Source organism: Coenobita brevimanus, chromosome 78, assembly GCF_032717465.1.
Source record: "Coenobita brevimanus isolate Jiangsu-jjx chromosome 78, ASM3271746v2, whole genome shotgun sequence".
Lineage (NCBI taxonomy): Eukaryota > Metazoa > Arthropoda > Malacostraca > Decapoda > Coenobitidae > Coenobita > Coenobita brevimanus.
The window spans coordinates 36,779,764-36,799,672 of NC_137031.1; the positions used below are offsets into that span (position 1 = coordinate 36,779,764).

General features: G+C 41.6%; 1 protein-coding gene across 1 annotated transcript in view; it reads left to right on the forward strand.

Annotated features, from left to right (window-relative positions):
• LOC145408608 (asparagine synthetase domain-containing protein 1) overlaps window positions 1-18,938 on the forward strand; it is a 31,451-nt gene extending 12,513 nt beyond the window's left edge. Inside the window, exons 3-8 of the mRNA XM_080279296.1 lie at window positions 5,433-5,510; window positions 6,634-6,756; window positions 9,032-9,952; window positions 10,519-10,683; window positions 17,683-17,864; window positions 18,650-18,938. Of these exons, the coding sequence (XP_080135422.1) occupies window positions 5,433-5,510; window positions 6,634-6,756; window positions 9,032-9,952; window positions 10,519-10,683; window positions 17,683-17,864; window positions 18,650-18,914 (1,734 nt within the window). The 3' untranslated portion in view covers window positions 18,915-18,938. The remainder of the gene's footprint in view (window positions 1-5,432; window positions 5,511-6,633; window positions 6,757-9,031; window positions 9,953-10,518; window positions 10,684-17,682; window positions 17,865-18,649) is intronic.
• The last annotated feature ends 971 nt before the right edge of the window (window positions 18,939-19,909 follow it).

Sequence of the window (19,909 nt, forward strand, 5' to 3'; positions counted from 1 at the left end):
TTTTTGACCAGATAATGAAGGTAATGGAGAGAGTCCTAGAAGGTATGATTAGGGAAAGAGTGAATACTGTATTGATCAGATGCAAGTTGAGTTTATGCCAAGCAGTGGGACCACTGATGCCATATTCATTGTCCTCCAGCTTCAGGAAAAATATATAGGAAAGAAAAGTAATCTGTACTTTGTTTTTGTTGCTTGGAGAAGGTCCTTGACAGAGGCCCTTGGGAGGTGGTGAAGTGGGCAGTGAGAAAGCTTGGGATCAAGGAGTGGCTGGTTAAAGTGGTTATGGCCATGTATGTGGGTGCTTGCACCCAGATAAGAGTGAACAGAGATTTGAGTGATGAATTTTCCATGAATGTTGGTTCGCATCAGGGGCCAGTCTTGAGCTCTTTGTGGTGCTTGAAGCTCTCTTACGTGACTTCAGAAATGGACTCCCATTAAAGATGTATGCTGATGACTTGGTGTTGATTGCAGAGAATGAAAAGGAGGTGGAGGAAGGATTCAGGAAATGGAGATATGAAATAGGGCACTAGGGGTTTGAAAGTAAATATGAATAAAACAAAAGTGATGATGTCTAGGATTGATGGCAGCTTCAGGAAAAATATATAGGAAGAAAAAGGGAACAGTACTTTGTTTTTGTTGATTTGGAGAAGGCCTTTGCCAGAGTCCCTAGAGAGTTGGTGAAGTGGGCAATGAGAAAGCTTGGGATCGTGGAGTGGCTGGATAGGGTGGTTGTGGCCATGTATGTGAGTGCTCACACCCAGTTGAAGGTGAATGGAAATTTGAGTGATGAGTTTTCCATCAATATTGGTGTGCATCAGGGGTCAATCTTGAGCCCCATGTTGTTTATTACAGTACTTGAAGCCCCTTTCATATACAGTAACTTCAGAAATGGACTCCCATGGGAGATGTTATATGCTGGTGATTTGGTGTTGCTTGCAGAGAATGAAAGGGAGATGGAGGAAAGATTTAGGAAATGGAGAGATGGTATGGGGCACAAGGGCTTTAGAGTAAATGCAGATAAAATGAAAGTGATGGTATCTAGGGCTAGGGGCAGTACTGTCGAGGAAGAGGAGGGAGTGGCCATGTGCGGTTTGCCATGGGGGCATGGGGGATGGTTCCATCATGTGCAGTGTTTGTGATAAGTGGGTGCATGGGAGATGTGGTGGTGTTGGGAGCGGGCTGTGGGATGGCGCTGGTTTCGTGTATGCAGTATGTCGGGGGGAGCATTATTGAGGTTGCCGGGCATGGGGAGATTAAGTTTGCTGGGGGGTCTCTAGAGTGTGTGGAGGTATTTTGTTGTTTGAGAGACGTGTTATGTACTGGAGTTGGGGCTGGAGCTGGCTCTGTGTATAGAGCAAGGAGTGGTTGGAAGAAGTTCGGGGAGCTGTTGCCTCTCCTCACATTGGGGGGAGCTCTCCCTCTGTGCTGGGGGATCTTTGTGTGTGGCATGTGTTGGATGTGTGGTGTTGTATGGTAGTGAAACCTGGTCAGTAAAGGAAGAGGATATTCACAGGCTCAAACATACAGAAATGGCAATGATTAGGTGAATGTGCAGTGTGTCCCTGAGTGTGAGGCCTGGGGGGCCCAGGTTTACAATGGAAGAATTGAAAGGTAGGATGGGACTGGAGTATGGTGTAATGAAGAGAGGTGGATTGAGCTGTTTTTGGCACGTGGAGAGACTGGGGGATGAAGAGAAGTGTTTATGTTGGGGGTAGGGTGGGGAGAGGTAGACTGAAAAAGACCTTGGACGAGGTCACTGAGTGACCTTAGGGATAAGGGACTATGCTGTGCTGTTTACTTATCCCCTAATTCTACCATCAAAAATTCTTCGACTATCTTACTTCTACGATGGAACACATTCTGTCCATTTCTCCTTTCTCTGAAATCTCCATTCTTGGGGATTTCAATGTTCACCACCACCTTTGGCTCTCCTCTCCTTTCACGGATCCACCTGGTGAACAAGCCTACATCTTTTCTATCCTTAATGACCTAGAGCAGCTTGTACAGCACCCTACCCGTATCCCTGACCGCCTTGGAGAGAGCTCCAACATACTTGACCTCTTCCTCACAACTAATCCTTCTGCTTACTCTGTTAATCTTTTCTCTCCGTTGGGCTCCTCCGATCATAACCTTATTACCTTAACCTGTCCTATCACTCCGGTACGGCCTGTGGACCCTCCAGGGAAACGTCATCTGTGGCATTTTGGAGCCGCGGACTGGGAGGCCCTCAGGCAGTACTTCTTTGATTTTCCCTGGAATGATTATTGCTTCCATGGCCGTGAGCCATCTGAGTGTGCCTTGCGCATTACGGAGGTTATTCTATCGGGCATGGAAACATACATTCCATTCTCATATCCTTTGACTAACGCAAGAAAGCCTTGGTTTAATCACGCTTGTTCTAATGCTGTCCGCAACAAGGAGAAGGCCTACAAAAGGTACCGGAGCCAACCCACCCCTGAATCACATCATCTTTACGTTTCTGCCCGGAATCGTGCTAAGTCTGTTCTTCGCTCTACTAAAAATAATTTCATCCATACTAAATGCTCTCAACTCTCCAACTCGAATTCTTCCCGCTCCTTCTGGCACCTTGCCAAAAATCTTTCTAACAACTTTACCTCATCATCCTGCCCTCCTCTTTTCTACTCTGATGGTTCTGTAGCTATTTCTTCTACTGATAAAGCAGATCTCATCGCACAGACTTTCTCCTCCAATTCCACCTTAGACGATTCCGGTGCTGTTCCTCTATCACTTCCCCCCTCTGACTTCCTCATGGCTGACATTAAAATTTCTTCAGTTGATGTATTTTCTGCCATCACTGGCCTCAGTACTAACAAGGCATATGGGCCTGATGGGGTCCCTCCTTTTGTTCTCAAGAACTGTGCTTCTGTGCTTACACCCTGCCTAGGCAAACTCTTTCGCCTTTGTCTGTCAACTTGTACCTTTCCTTCTTGCTGGAAGTTTGCTCTCATTCAGCCAGTCCCAAAGAAGGGTGACCACTCCCAACCCTCCAACTATCGTCCAATTGCTTTAACGTCCTGTATTTCAAAAGTTTTCGAGTCAAATCTTAATAGAAAAATTTTAAGGCATCTTTCCTATCACAACCTTCTTTCCGATCGTCAGTATGGGTTCCGTCAGGGACGCTCCACTGGCGATCTTCTCCTACCTTTCAGACTCCTGGTCATCCTCCTTTCGGGACTTTGGCGAAAGCTTTGCCATTGCACTTGACATCTCAAAGGCTTTCGATCGAGTCTGGCATTCATCGCTTGCTTCCTTTCTGGTCGTTCTATAGCCGCTGTTGTAGACGGCCATCATTCTTCTCCTAGATCTATCAACAGTGGTGTTCCTCAGGGCCCTGTCCTATCACCAACTCTCTTCCTTTTATTCATCAATGATCTTCTAAGCTGTACATCTAACCCTATTCACTCATACGCTGATGACTCCACCCTTCACCTTTCCATTCGGTTCCCGCAACGCCCATCTCAACAGTTACTTCAACAAACAAGGGATGAGGCTATGGCACACCTAATGTCTGACTTGGCTCGTATCTCTGACTGGGGTAAAATAATATGGTTGTCTTTAATGCATCTAAGACTCAGTTCTTACACCTATCAACCCGACAAAATCTTCCACAGGTATACCCACTAATGTTTAATAATATTCAGCTTAATCCTGCATCATCCTTGAACGTGCTTGGGGTTTCATTTACTCGGGACTTATCTTGGAAAGATCATATTACATCTCTTGTAAAATCTGCTTCCAAGAGATTGGGTGTGCTAAGCCGACTCCGCTCTTTCTTTACCCCTGCACAACTGTTGACTCTATACAGGGGTTTTATCCGCCCCTGTGTGGAGTACAACTCTCATGTGTGGGGAGGCTCCCCACGTACAGCTCTTCTCAATAGGGTGGAGTCAAAGGCTTTTCGTCTCATTAACTCTCCTCCTGTTACTGACTCCCTTCAACCTCTGTCTCTTCGCCGCACTGTTGCATCTTTATCTCTTTTCTATTGCTACTTTAATGGTCACTCCTCCTCTGAACTGTCTGCTTGCATTCCTCCACCTCTACGATGGGCGCGTAGCACCCGTCTGGCAGCAAACTCTCATCCCTTTTCTGTCCAACTCTCTAATGCAAGAGTTAACTGTTACTTCCAGTCTTTCATTTATGCAACAGGTCAGCTCTGGAACTGTCTCCCTCTGTCTGTATTTCCTGCTGCCTATGATCTCCAGTCTTTCAAACGCAGTGTGTCCAGGCATCTCAAAATGATCGGATCTTGAATTTGGCTCTCTATTGTATTTTGTTTTTCTCTTGGAGGGAACTGTTACTGCAGGCTCATGGCCTTTGGTTCCTTCTTCCTCACATAAAAAAAAAAAAAAAAAAAAAATAGGGATGCTGCCAGAGAATGAGCAGTATGGAGAGCCTCCATTAGGTGACCAAGGCTGACGCATGCGAACATGTTGGAGCCTTCAAAAACGAGAGAGAAAAGAAACGAATGGCAGTACTGTCAACATAGAGGAAGAGTGGCTCTGTGCAGTTTACCACAAAGGTGTTGGAAGTAACTCCATCTTGTGCAGTACTTGTGATAAGTGGTTGCATAAGAGATGTATGGTATTAAAGGTAGACTGTGAGATAATGTTGATTTTTTGTGTGTGGTGTGTTGCATACAGAGATTGTCAGGTGTGGAAAGATTGATCTCGCTGGTGAGTCTCTCGAGTGTGTGGAAGAGTTTTGTTATTTGAGGGACATGTTATATGCTGCAAATGGGCCTAGAACTAGCTCTGTGGCTAGTGTAAGGAGTGGTTGGAGGAAGTTCAGGGAGCTGTTGCGACTCCAGACATTGAGAGGGCTCTCCCTCCAAGCTAAGAGATCTTTGTATGTGGCGTGTGTCAGGAGTGCAATGCTTTATGATAGTGAGACCTGGATAGTATAGGACGAGAATAATCATAGGCTCAGACGTAGAGAAATGACATTTATTAGATGGATGTGTAGTGCATCCTTGAATGTGAGGCCTGGAGAGACTAGGTTTACGATTGAGGAACGATGGGACTGTAGTGTATTGGTGCTGTGATGAGGAGGGACAGAGTGAGATGGTTTGGGTGTATGAAGAGGATGGAGGATAACACTTGGATGTAGAATGTGAGGAGTGTGCATGTTTGGGTAGGGTTGCAAGAGGCAGACCAAAAAAAGATCTGGGACGAGGTCAAAGAGTATGACCTCAGTGGTAGGGGACTGAATAGGGAGGCTGCCAGAGATTGAGCAGTTTGGAGAGCTGCCATCAGGTGGCCAAGGCCGATACAGGCAAGCACGTTGGAGCTTTATTAAACGATACACTACGACGAATGTCTTAGTATAGTAAAATTAATGGTGCAGTGTGATTGATTTTTTAGATGAGTAAATATATCCAGATATTTAGCCTCACAGTAAGGTGTTGCTTACAGGTTGAAGTAGACTGGGACTTGCTGAGGCAGCGAGGACCAGATGCAGGGAGGAAAGAGTACATCAGCCTTAATGATGAAGTCAGTACAGTATTATTTTATTTGGGTCACAGCAATAGGTTTTAGATCTTGTGTTTTATGAAATTTCTCTACAGTGAACCATTACTATATTGAACCAGTTGGAGGACGAGGCTGACAGTATATCCGAAAGTTCGTTACAGTGTACGTTTGGTAGGGTCAGCTATATTGAATCTAGGTTCATTGTACACTAAATCTTTGCTTTGTGCATACTAAACAGAAATATGCATATTCACAGTTTTGTTTCAGTTTTGTGTGACTTAATACTGTGTACCTTTATACATGTACTATCTAGATAAATAGGCAATTATTTATTTTCAGTCAGTAGTGAACAGCAAAGCAGAAAAAACAAAATTACCTGGTTCAGTATAAAACAAAGTTGTTCAGTCGGATCAAGCTATTGAATCAAGGGTCAGTGTACACTAAATCTTTGCTTTGTGCATATTAAACAGAAATATGCATATTCACAGTTTTGTTTCAGTTTTGTATGACTTAATACTGTGTACATTTATACATGTACGATCTAGATAAATAGGCTATTATATATGTTCAGTCAGTAGTGAACAGCAAAACAGATAAAACAAAATTACCAGGTTCAAAATAAAGCATAGTTGTTCAGTAGGGTCAAGCTGGTCAATATAGCAAAGTTACAGGGCAAGATTCTAGGAGAGTTATTCTCATGTGCCTGCATACTGTACATATACATTTACTTTGCTATACTGTACTTTAACAATGTTTTGCCTTAACTTTTGTAGTTCATCATCTTCATCAAATTAACTCTGATTACTTTGTTCAGTTATGGAAAAATAAAAAGAGGAATTTTTCATTCTCATGTGTAATGTGTATTTTATAACTTATATACTTAGCAAGTGTTCTTATGCCTCAGTGTTGTCATTAATGCTTACCGTATTTGTTATGGGTTATATTTCAAAACATCTGTATCTCATAACATTTATCAAGTAGCTACTGTATACCCATAACCTTTGTTTTTTGCACAGGTCCTTGCTTCCCATCAAGATTAGTATCAATTTTATATTATCCTTTATGTTTTTTATGCCATATCCCATGTTTAATTCAGTTAATAGATAATGTCTTGAGAATGTTAAAGTTGTGTGTGGTGTAACAGGTATGTGGTGTGGGTGTAGGGTGTGTGCTATGGCTACAGGGAGCAGTGCCACAACACCAGCCACTTGTTGATAACCATGGCAACTTCTTGCTGTGGAATGGTGATATATTGTCAGGATACCAGGTAGGATGATCATCTTTGTTGTCATTTGCATCTTTGTCTTCATCAGCATCAGCATCAGCATCAGCATCAGCATCTAAATAATAAGGTAAGGTGGAAGTAAAAATAAACAGAAAAGTTATCACAACAGTGAAGGAATGAATTTATTCATTTTATTTGCTGTGATGTATGGTGTATTATGTACAGATATTTTGTATTTGCACTTTGTACACTAAAACGGTTTTGCTTTGCTCTAGAGAAACTTTCCAAACTAGAGGGGTTAAATATGGCTAGCCTTCATTAATACCTTCAGCTTGATAGGTCATTCCAAATCTGTATAATATTATCTGTAGATAATGAGAACAAAATTAAGACATCAACCTAATACAGTATTGGCAGGTCTTGTTACACAAGCATTCGTTACAAGAGAATCCAGTCTTATGTGGTTGACAGATACTGTATAGGACACCCCGGTATTACAAGTACTGAAAATTCATTGGTACGAGAATTGGTTGAGAATCCAATAAAAGCAGGTAGATTATTGTACACATAACAGCCAAATGAAGCAAAGAGCAACACGAACTATGTACAGTCTATGAAGGTCCTCCTGCATGTACAATGCAGTATAGTGCAGTTGACATGAATTATCATTTTTTATGGAAAATGAAATTGAAAAAGAGTCATAGGACATTTTATCATAAATTTTACGTTATATACTAAAGGTAATTGTTTAACATATAAACACAGTAGACAGAGATCATCATCATCCTCATCATCATCATCATCATCATCATCATCATCATTGTCATCATCTCATCATTAGAGTATAGAGTGCAAAGCAGATGTACTGCAGTGATTTCAAAGTGTTATTGTATTAAGTGGGTACCAGTACCGATATCCGTGATGAGGGACATTCAGAGTGATGAATTATCCCCAACTTTGTCCTACACGAGTCCTTTGCAAGTTCCATGTTTCTAATAGTCATGGATTATTTTTACTCCCGTTTTGAACTGTGAGATATAGTAATGGCATGAATCAGTGAAATTACTAAAATGTTACAGTACTTAGAAATATCATAACCACTAGGAATGATTTTCTTAATCTGTTTTCATTTATTAGTGTATTTATGATCATAGACTTGCTACTCAAATGTCAGCCCTTCATAACTCAAATAGATTCTGTTTGGTGTACTGGACTGAACTATCAGCAGACACCAAACTTGTACATTTCACAAACCATGGGCAGCTCTTGTTGTGGTGGAGGTGAAGGTAATTGTACCACACTGAATATTTTATTGTAGTAGTAAAGCATACAGCTTGTTCCTCATACTTCAGAGCTTTAGCCCTTTCACTGCTAAGGGCCAGTGGTAGTTGGTGGCAACCATTATCCATTTACTTGATGTAGTGCTGCCTACCTCTTTACTTTTATCATGCAGTTTCTATGTCTGCCCACCTTTCATCATGCGTCTTCCTTTCCCTCCAGTCACTTTTTAGTAAGCCACTTCAAATGGCTCTGTACTTAATGACAAGTCTGATGGGTTCCTGTAAGCTAGGACACCATTTATAACACTGCATGGTAACCATAAAATTATATCATGGAGCCTGCTGTGGTGCCTCTTTTAACTGGGTGGAGAGATGCAAATGTGACATCCACCCAGGAACCAAACCTCCACTCTTATCTCCACAACTCATTTTGACGAGGCATTGTAAACTGCAAGGGAACACCAGTTCACTGCACAAAATGGCTCTGCAAGGACAGTTGTTTGCTTGTGGTTGATGGGTCTGCTCAGCCAGACAGATTGGGGTAGGTCATCAACAACAACAACAACAGCTGCATGGGGCCTCACCTGTATTGATCAGAAATATTGAATGGTCACCAAAGTATAACTTCTTAAATGTCATGCTGAATGGATTAAAGGAGACATAGGTAACTTGTAATAGTTTTATCAGGTGATTATCCTGAGCTAGTAGATTGAATTAAATAAGGCATCATCACACCAGTTGATATCATGATCCATGTAGGTGTTGAAAATTAGTTGTGGCTTTTTTTTTATATACAGTACTGTATATATAAGCAACGTTGGGTCTGGTTAGTACTTGGATGGGTGACCGCCTGGGAACACCAGATGCTGTTGGCATCCCTACGTGTCATGTGGGGTTGGTGGAGGATTAGTGCCCCTCCCTGTAAAACAATTAACTCTAAGCCCTTGGCCACCCTGTCTGGGATACATGGCATCTGGCAATGAATGAATGAATGATATATAGCAAGTGGAATTTTACAACACTCATTTTTATTCCAGATCCCAGATGGAATGAGTGATACCAAATACATCTCCAGTCAATTAGCAGACATGTCAGAGGAAGAAGAGATGATGTCTTTCTTGTCTGGCATCAGGGGACCTTGGTCATTCATTTACTTCAGACAAGACATAAAAAGACTCTACTTTGGTCGTGATGTGTTTGGAAGACATAGCCTCTTGTGGCAGTTCCCATCAGAGTCACAGCCTTTGTTTATGTTGTCATCTGTGTGTCATCAGAAAAGTGGTATCAGTGAAATTCCAGCCTATGGGATTTATTATGTGGATTTCTCAGTGACAAATCTCATAACAGGATTTGTAATTCATTTAATTGCCTGGTCAACAGTTAGAAATGACAGTCTCATATCGTTACCTACTTGTGTTAAACTGGAATGTAGGAAACTTGAGTCATGCATAAGGACACCTCTAAATATGTCTCTTCCTTTAGAATCTGATATAGAACACCTGAAATCCCTTCCTAGCTCTCTAGAGAATAGTAACTTAGAGTCCCTATACCAAACAATGAAAAATGATGTGAATAAAGTTATGGAAGTGCTACAGACTTCAATACAGAGGAGAGTAGACAAGTGTCCTCTTAAGTGTCGAGACTGCACAGAATCAGAAAAGGATTGTTGTCATTCTAGGATTGCAGTGTTGTTCTCAGGTGGGCTTGATTCTGCCATGATTGCCCTACTGCTAGATTCTTGTTTGCCTGAGAATGAAAGTATTGACTTACTAAATGTTGCTTTTGCACAAAGAACTCCACAAACTACTAAAGTAAAGAAGAAACATAAAATGAAGGAGGCACAAGATGATTCTTCAGTTACAGCAGTCAGCTTTGAGGTTCCAGACAGAATATCTGGGCGACAATGTTGGCAGGAACTACTCGCACTAAAACCAAGTAGAAGATGGAATTTCGTAGAGGTAGGGCCTTCACAGAGTGACGTTCTTTTTTTTTTTTTTTTTTTTTTTTTTTTTTTTTTTTTAAATGTGCTTGAAGTAGTAGAAGCATCTAACCAAATCAGTTCTTCTTCCTCCTGATTATTTCTGGAGTGGTAAAAGTTTCTTGTTAAATCTGTTTCCCCTTTGTTCTAGCTCTTCTGCAGTGACAACTCATTTGATTCGTCAGTGTAATGACGGAAGGGACTGTCCTAACCTGAGTGTTTAACAAAACCCAACCTAACTTAGCTTAACTGTACCTAATAATTTAACCTAACCTACCCTAACCTCCAGTTGGGAAATTGAGGAAAGAAATCCACCTTTCAGTACGATGAGTAAGTTTCTTCCATTATGCTGGTACAAATAATTGTGGGTATGGTTTAAGGAACGTGATGATAATAATGGGGAAATTTTTCATTAGGAAAAGGTAATTTACCACCATGAAAATAGTCAGAAAAGTACAGAAAACAAACTGGAGGAATATGAATTGAGTTGTTAAGATACATTAGATAGATACAGACATGCTCAGTTGTGTGACATATACTCTCCAGATAAATGTGAGCCACGAGGAGGTGTATGAAGCACGTGTATCAACAGTGAAGCACCTGGTCCATCCCCTGGCCTCTGTACTGGATGACAGTATTGGCTGTGCCCTCTGGTTTGCATCAAGAGGTCATGGCAAAACTCTTGGAGTACCTTATATTTCACCAGCAAGGGTGAGTGAAATATGTCTCTCAGCTTTTCTGCTTTCAAAGTCTTTTGCTCTTGTACTCGTCACACCCATTGTCCTGTGCTTCTCTCAGTTTCACCTTTCATAGTCATATAGTCAGACATGCATCTGCACTATCCTTTTGCCCTCTTCAGGCATAATATGATCCACAGGTATACATGGCGAGTGATGAGAAGGGTGGGTGGTGAACTGAATGAAAGGAAGGCAATGATTGAGTATGTGTGTGTGGATGAAAGGATACGAAGATGTGTAAAGGATGCAAGAGTGTATAGAGGTTGGGGGAGTGGACTTTCTGACCACTACTTGGTGGTGGCCAGAATTAAGATGCAAGTAAGATGGAGGAATAAAAGAAGGGAAAGACGAGAGGAAGGAGTAGTTGCAAGGAGAGTGGAAAGGTTACAAGAGGATGAGAAAAAGGCAGAGTATAAGAGAGAAGTGGAGGAACGATTGGGCAAATATGAATTGGAGCAGATAGGAGACGTGGAAGATGTGTGTAAGATATTTACAGAAGAAATATGTGCAGCATGTGATGTGGTGTGTGGAAGGAAGAGAAGACGGAGGGGGGTGCAAGGAACAGCTTGGTGGACTGAAGAGGTGAAACAGGCTGTGGCACAAAAGAAGAAAGCATACAATGAATGGATGAGAAATAGGGGCGTGGAAGAAGTTGAGAGGCGGAAGAGAGAGTTATATGTGGAAAGGCTGAGAGAGGTGAAAAGATTAGTAAGAGAGAGTAAGAAGAGAGTGGATGAGGAATTTGGAAGGAATTTGAGTGTAAAGTGGAGGGACTGTAAGAAAATGTTCTGGAGAGAAGTGAAAAGAGTAAGACAGGGTGGAAGTGAAGTTAGCAGGGGAGTGAAAGATAAAAATGGTAGATTACTAGTGGAGAAGGGAGAAAAAGTGAGCAGATGGAGAGAACACTTTAAGGAATTGTTGAACGTAGAGGATGGAAGTAATGCGAGTATAAGTGGCTGGGGAATGGCTGGGAGAAGGAGGGAGGTGAGAAGACAGGAAGAAATCAGTAGGATAGAAGTTGTGGAAGCAATGAAGAAAGTTAAATCGGGGAAAGCCCCAGGAATTGACGGAGTGTGTGGTGAAATGCTGAAGCATGGGGGAGAGATAGTAGTAGAATGGATGTGGAAGATGTGCAGATTGGCCTGGGAGGAAGGTAGAGTCCCGGAGGATTGGAAGTCAGGTATAATTATTCCCTTGTACAAAGGAAAAGGGGAAAAAGAAGTGTGTGGTAATCATAGGGGCATTTGTCTTCTTAGTATAATAGGAAAAGTGTATGGTAGGATACTTATAGACAGAGTTAGAGAAAGAACAGAGAAATTAGGTGGAGAAGAACAGGGAGGCTTTAGGAAGGGAAGAGGTTGTGTAGATCAGATATTCATTCTTAGATCTTTAGTGGAAAAGTTTCTAGAGAAGGGAAAGAAGTTGTACGTGGTTTTCATGGATTTGGAGAAAGCATATGACAGGGTGGATAGACAAGGATTGTGGAAAGTGTTAAGAATATATGTAGTAGATGGGAAGTTGTTGAATGCTGTGAAGAGTATGTACGATGGTGCGAAGGCTGCAGTGCGTGTGGATGGTGAACTAAGTGAATTTTTCTCTTTGAAGGTTGGTTTGAAACCGGGATGTGTCATGTCTCCATGGTTGTTCAATCTGTACATGGATGGGGTAATAAAAGAGGTACAAGGTAGGGTAGTGGATGTTGGAGTGGCCCTGGTGAGAGAGGATAGTTTTTGGAAACTCCCTGTACTGTTGTTTGCAGATGATACTGTGTTGTTGAGTGAAGACGAAGGGGAGCTGCAAGGCTTGGTGGATGAGTTTGAGAGAGTGTGTAAGAAACGGAACCTAAAGGTGAATGTAGGGAAGAGTAAAGTGATGGTCTTTGAGAGAGGTGAAGTTAGTGAATGTACAGCGAGGTTGGATGGTGAGGAATGGGAAAATGTGAGTACGTTTAAGTATTTGGGTAGTGTGATGAGTAAGGATGGAGGTTTGGAGGGTGAAGTGCTTGAAAGGGTACAGCAGGGAAGAAAGGTTGCTGGTTCTTTGAAAGCAGTGATAAGAAACAGGGAAGTGAGCATGGAAGTGAAAAAGTTACTACATGACAGTATTGTGATACCAACTCTAACGTACGGAAGTGAAGCTTGGACATTGTTGGAAGGACACAAGTCAAGAGTGAGAGCAGTGGAAATGAGTTATTTAAGAGGAGCCTGTGGAGTCACGTGGAGAGACAGGCTGACGAATGAGGATATAAAGGAGCGTTGTGGTGTGGATGTGGATGTGATAGGAAGCGTTATGAGGAACACACTGAGGTGGTTTGGCCATGTGGAGAGGATGGAGGGTGAAAGACTGACGAAGAGAGTGTATGTGAGTGAGGTGGAGGGGGGAAGAGGGAGGGGGAGGCCGAGGATGAGATGGAGGGATGGGGTGGAGAGGTATATGAGAGAGGGGGGTGTGAGTTGGGAGCAGGGCAGTGAAATGGCGGGGGACAGGGCGACTTGGAGGCGATTTGTTTGTGGCCACCCCAAACGGGATTGAGGCATCTGGCAATAGATAGATGGATAGATAGATCGTATTAACATTCCCAAGTATTATTTTTCATCTAGAACATAAATGGTGGTAGATGGTGGCACCCGTCATCCACTTGCTTGATGTAATGCTGTCAACTTTTTTCTTCATGTCGATCTTTCTTTTTCTGTGTCATTCCTTCTATATTCCTGTTTCTCCCAGCCCTCCTACCATTGCTCATTACTCTTCTTTCCACTGCAGGTGGCTCTACACTGAGTGACAAGCCACATGGTTTCCTATAACTCAGGAAACCATTTCCAATGCTGGGTGGTAACCATATAGCCAGATACTGTAACTTGGTGATGAGGAGCCTACTGGAGCCCTAGTTAGCTGAGTGGATAGATGTAAATGTGGTGTTCATCCAGAAACCAAACCTTCACTTTAATCCCCGCGCCTTGCTGTGACTAGGCGCTGTCAGCCACCTGGGATCATTGATTCACCGCATGGAATGACCCAGCACGAGCAGTTGTTTTCCTGCAGTTGATGGGTGTGCACAAATGAGACAGCCTTGGGTAGTTCAACAACAACAACATCTATCACATACTGGTAATCAATCAGGCTCCTTTCAGTACCCTTTCCAGTCTCTCTGTACCATGCACAGTATGTGCTTCTTTGTGTATGAAATTTGAAATACAGTACTAATGCGGAGTCTTCTTGACACACATCCTTTAGTTTCCTTCCATCGCCATAATTTTTTTATTTTCCCAGAATGTCCTGTTAAATCATATATAGTGTCCAAGTAGTAGTAGTACAGTAGTAGTAGTAGTAGTAGTAGTAGTAGTAGTAGTAGTAATAGTAGTAGTAGTAGTAGTAGTAGTAGTAGTGGTGGTGGTTGTTGTTGTTGTTGTTGACGATCAACCCCAGTCTGTCTGGCTGACAATCAACTGCCCTTGCAGGGCTGACCAGTGCAGTGAACTAATGTTCCCTTCTGGTCGACAATGCCTCGCAGGGAAAAGTGTGAAGGTTTGGCTCCTGGATATATGCTGTTTTTGTGTTTTCTATCCAGTTAACAGGGGCACTATAGTAGGCTCGACATAACCCCATTTTTCCATTATCTAGTCACCATCCACAGTTGTAAATGGTTTCCTGGGTTACAGGAAACCATTATGCTCGTCAGTTAGTGCAGAGCCATTGAAAGTGGACCAAAGAGTAATAAAAAATGACAGTAAGGAAAAATAGAAGTAAGAAAAGAGATCAGCAGGCAAAGAAGCAGAATACTAAAAGTGAAGGAAGAAGTAGGCAACACTACATCAAGTGAGTGGATAGTGGACATGCCCACTCACCACCTAGTGTCCAAGTAAACTCTTTCATTCAGAATACTCATCACAGATATTGATATATCCTTTTGTCTGTCATTATCTTTTGGTTACAAAGCCTGTCTTAAATCATGTAAAAGGTATAATTTGCTTAACAGTTACACATTAAATGGCAATGAAATCTTACAAGTCACCATAACAGATGAAAGCTGCTTCACAAGCTTTATACACTTTAACTTATTTCACCACATTTATTTCACAAACATTGCCTCACATCTTAGAAATATTCAGTTAGCCTTGTCACTGCATTCAGATTATGGTAGCACAGTGTCTCTTATTACATGTCTGTCTATAGCCAGATGCCATAATCCTGTAAGGGGCAGTCATTTGTCTGGTGGTCGTTTTGCGAGGAGGGGCACTAACCTTTGGCCAACCCACTTGCTGACTGGTAGGGAACTCATATGGGTTGGTTATATGGTTACTAGGAAATCATTTGGCTTACAGGAAACCATTTGGCTTGTCACTCAATGTTACTTCTCTTTCCTTTTCAGGAAAGAGGAGTAATAAAAAGTGAGAGGAAAGATAGGAGAAATAGGAATAGAGAGGGCAGGCACAGAAAAAGAGTGATAAAGATGAAGGAAGAAGTAGGCAGCACAAGACATCAGAATTTCATAAATCACCATTCCTAACAAGAACCAGCTCATGTGCTTGATACAGGTAAGCATGCTTCACCACTCTTTCATGAACAGCAGATAACAGAAGTAAACCAGCAGTCCTAGTTGCTGTACAACAAAGGTATGAGTATGATTAAAAAAAAAAAAATGGGAGATGCAATTCAGCAATGACTGTGGACTCAGCATCAATAGCAGTTGTTTACTAGGGTAGAAATATGCTGCACAGTGGGAAATGTAGCCTATATGAGAGAAGTTTCTCAACGGATTCAGTTCTTGGTCAAAGAAGCTGTGCAGTACAATTACCATATTGTAATTAATTTCAGTTACTGACCTGTGAGAGCAGTTGGCACATGTATAAAAGCAAACCATAATTACTTCAGATTCACAGATATTGACATCTAATGTACCTAAAACTGTTATTTTGTTATCAGATTTACATAGTATTACTTTGAATTGATATAAAATTATGCATCTCTGATATTCTTAGTTCTGCCCACAGGTCAGTTCCAAATCAGTACATCACTGAAAGCAGGGTTCATATTAAACCAATTTTTGTCATTTGCTTGAAGATCAGATTGTTTGTCTGTAAACCATATCTGTTAGTTGCTCAAATACAGGTCATTCAGTTGTTCTGATGTTTCTTAATATATTTCGACAACTGCAGGAGACATACTGTACTTGGCTTAGTACCTGTATTGTGTTTCTGTAGACCCGGAAAAAGCTTTTCACAGAGTCCTATGGGAAGTGGTAAGGTGGTGAATCAGGAGAGTGAAAACTGACAGATGGATTGATGGGGTGGTTATGGCAGTGATGTTGATGTTGCAAGTATCATCTCAGTCAGCTGAAAGAGAGAGAGAGAGGGAGGTTAAGGGTGGGTTACATGAAGGACCATTCCAGAGCCTAATGCTGTTCATAATGGCTATGGAAGCATTAACACAAGATTTCAGAGATGTGTGCTCTTGGGAACTCAAGTGTGCAGATGATTTTGTGTTGATGGCAGAGAGTTTGGAAGAACTGGTTGAAAAGTTCCAAAAGTGAAGAGAAGTATAGAGTCAAAAGGTCTTCATTCAAACACCAGGAAACAAAACCCAAAATTCATGAGTGTAGCACTGGACCAGTTATGAATTTGAGTAACTGGCTATGTACCGTATGTAGAAAGGATGTATGTAGTAACAGTATATTCTGTACTGCTTGCAAACACTGGGTTTACAAGTGATGTAGTAAGTGCATGGAGGCTTAAGGATACCAGTAAGTTTCAGGTGTAGTGGCTTTAGGGGCACAGCAAGACCATTTGAAAGTTGACCAGTAAGATCTTTGGTGATAAGAGATGAGTCAGTGAAGGTTGTAGACAAATAATACTACTCAGTGTTGTCATTAGTACAGGGAGTGGTGCTGAACAGAGCACCATTGCAAGGATGTGTAGTGGTTGAAAAAAGTTAAGAGAATTGTTACCCATCCTGACATCTTGACTGTTCTCATAGTCTACAAAAGGGAAAGTGTTGAGATTGTCATACTGTATGGCAGTGAAACATGGAGTGTAAGAGAGGAACTTACTGTGATGCTGGAATAAAATGACATGAAAATGATCTGATGGGTATGTAGAGTAAAGCTGGATGATGGGACATCCTCAGAAGAGCTGAAAAGACAGTTGTGAATTGAAAGCATCGAGAAGCAAAGAGAAAGAAAACTGAAACAGGCCATGTTGAGAGGATGGACCCTGGGATTTGGTGGGTGAGAAATTTTAGAAGCATAGAGGTGCAAGGCCATCGACAGAGTTGACATGGGGATTAGGTGGTGTATGATGACTTTTTTAGATCATCTGATCAAGATCTATTACTAGAATGCTGTTTCAGAACAGGCAAAGTGTAGGGGTGTCATCAGGTGAACCTGCCTAACCTGCGTTGCCATCCATGGAAAACAGATATCATCATCATCATCATCATCATCATCATCATCATCATCATCATCATCATCATCCAATCCTACGTTGCCCCATGAGGAGCGTAGGAGCCCGGGGCTAGGCAGTTGGTCCTGACATTTAAGATGAGAGTGACCAACCTCACTCATCCCTGAGTGGCATTACATGAGCAATAAACCTCAACCACCCCTTGGATATAAACCTTCACCGGCTCAATCCAAGTGGAGCACAATAATTACCCACTAAACCACCAGGTGCCAAAATTTGGTTGTGTGGTTACCACCCAGCATAGTAAATAGTTTCCTGGTGTACAGGAAACCATTTGGCTTGTCACTCAGTGTAGAGTCACCCATAGGCAGAAAGAAGAGGAAAGAATGAAGGAATGAAAGACAGATGAGGGAGTGTAAAGTCACCCGTAGGCAAAAGGACGAGGAAAGAATGAAGGAAAGGAAGATAGAAGAAGCTGGAAGGAAAGAAGGATGGAGGAGAGGACAGGGCAGACATCCGAGAGCAACAGATATAAAAGACAAAAAGATGATTATGATGTCCAGTTTCGATTTCAGGTTGTATTGTGTGGAGTAGGGGCCGATGAGCAGCTGGGCGGGTATTCTCGTCACCGTGGTCGTTTCCAGGCAGGGGGATGGCCAGCCCTTCTCCAGGAAATGCAGGCAGAAATGGCCCGAATACATACCAGGAACCTTGGTCGTGACAATCGTATCCTTGCTCACCATGGCCGAGCTCCACGGTTAGTAATTTAACTGTTTAAAAATGGCCTGGTGCCAGTTAATGTTTATGCTGTGATCTTATGACTATATTAAAAACACTATACAAGTACTGTATTAATAGTAACAGTGTGAATAAATATAATTTTTAAAAATCTCTTTAATGTATGATGTAGAGGAAGTGCATTTAAAAACACTATACATGTACTGTATTAATAGTAACACAGTGTGAATGAATATAATTTTTAAAAATCTCATTAATGTATGATGTAGAGGAACTGCAAGAAATATGTGGTCACTGGAATATCTTTGTATGACATGTTTCGTTGTTCGCAGGATGTAAATTGTAGTGCTGTCAGGTGTCAGATTTTTTATGTATGCCTTTAACAGTGTTTTTCACAACTCCACATCATCCCTTTTTTTTCATAAAGATTCAATGATTTTATACTATATCATTAATATGGTAAAAATACTGTAATCACCTTGCTTAGCCATCAGTCATAAGTAGCACTTCATTTGAATATTGTGTCATAGACTCATCATTGAAGCACATCCCTGCACCATGTTGTAACCTCTTTTGCCCTTATTCCTGTCTTGGAAAAGTAAGTCTTCTTAATAGTAAAATTGTAGAAATAAACACTGTATTGATCATATGCTATGATGATTCACCAGTCCATTTACTTTGTGGAGTTGGTTATACCTTAATCAAAGCAATGTTGAATAGTGTATGTGCCTGAATGTGTCAGTCCAACAGAGACATTTAAGACTATGAAGCTGCATATTAAGTGCAGTCTGTCTTTTTCATCAGGCTGCCATACCTAGATGAGGACGTAGTATCGATGCTAAACCAGATACCAGTGTGGGTGAAGGCCAACCTGTACCTGGGGCGTGGGGTTGGAGAGAAACTGGTGCTGAGGTTGGCTGCTGCCCATCTCGGCCTTCTCTCTGCCGCTTTGTTACCCAAGCGAGCAATCCAGTTTGGGTCACGTATAGCCAAGATGGAGAACCACAAGGAGAAGGGCAATGATGAGTGCACTAGGTTGGTACAAAGTGATGCTTTGAACATCACTTGACCCCATTCATACATCATATCATCAGCAATATCCATTCATCCATCATCCATTGTTGTTTCAGGAGTCTAAGGGCCAGGTTTAGGCTACTCACTTGAAACACATAAGGTGAGAATGACCATTAATGTCATCCTAAATATATTCATTATCATTATCATCATCATCATCTTAACCTCATGCTCCCTCTTTTTAATCCCCTGATAGGATAGCCAAAGAAAATATGTGTTCAGGCTACCGTAACCTTAAATACCTCATTCATTGTCCTAACCAGTACTTCATTCTTTCATACCAGTGTAGTGCTTCCTTCTTTTCTTCCATTCTACATCAGTTTTCCCCTTCCTGCATTACCTTCAGCCATACTTTCAGAGGCAGGCACCCTATCTTTGTGCATTATTTGAGTACAGTGCTCTCATGTATTTTGTATGTAGTAGGTACGCACAAGTCCTTGACAAATGTAGATTCATCTGATGTGGGGTTAACATAACATGGAAAGCATTTAAAATGGTACAAGTTAATCAAACACAGACCCATTTTATCTTCCTTATGTATATTTACCCATTACTGGCTTAAATGAAACATATTCCGGTTTTATGCTTATGATAAAAACAACATGATGAAAATACTGTACTTTTCAAAATGCATTAGTCATTATCATCACCATCCCAACATCTTCTTCCACTTAAGGATATTGTGATATGTTCAGACAGCAAGAAAAACATATTTGAGGGAGAACTACTAAAAGTGTACCCCAGTTAAAAGGGCCATTGCACTTCATACTTAAACTCTCCCACCAGTTAGTCTCATGCTATTTGTATTAAAATCATATGAGAATTGAGGGATTACTGGTAGCCTACCAGCGAGATGAGAGTTTTTGGTTATACTTCAACCTTACTGTGAGATTCAGATTATTGTATGAGATGCATAAGACGTCTACATATGTGGAATGTAACGGTGTTGTGGTCTGCTTGGCCGTGATATTCCTCTTACAATATACTGAC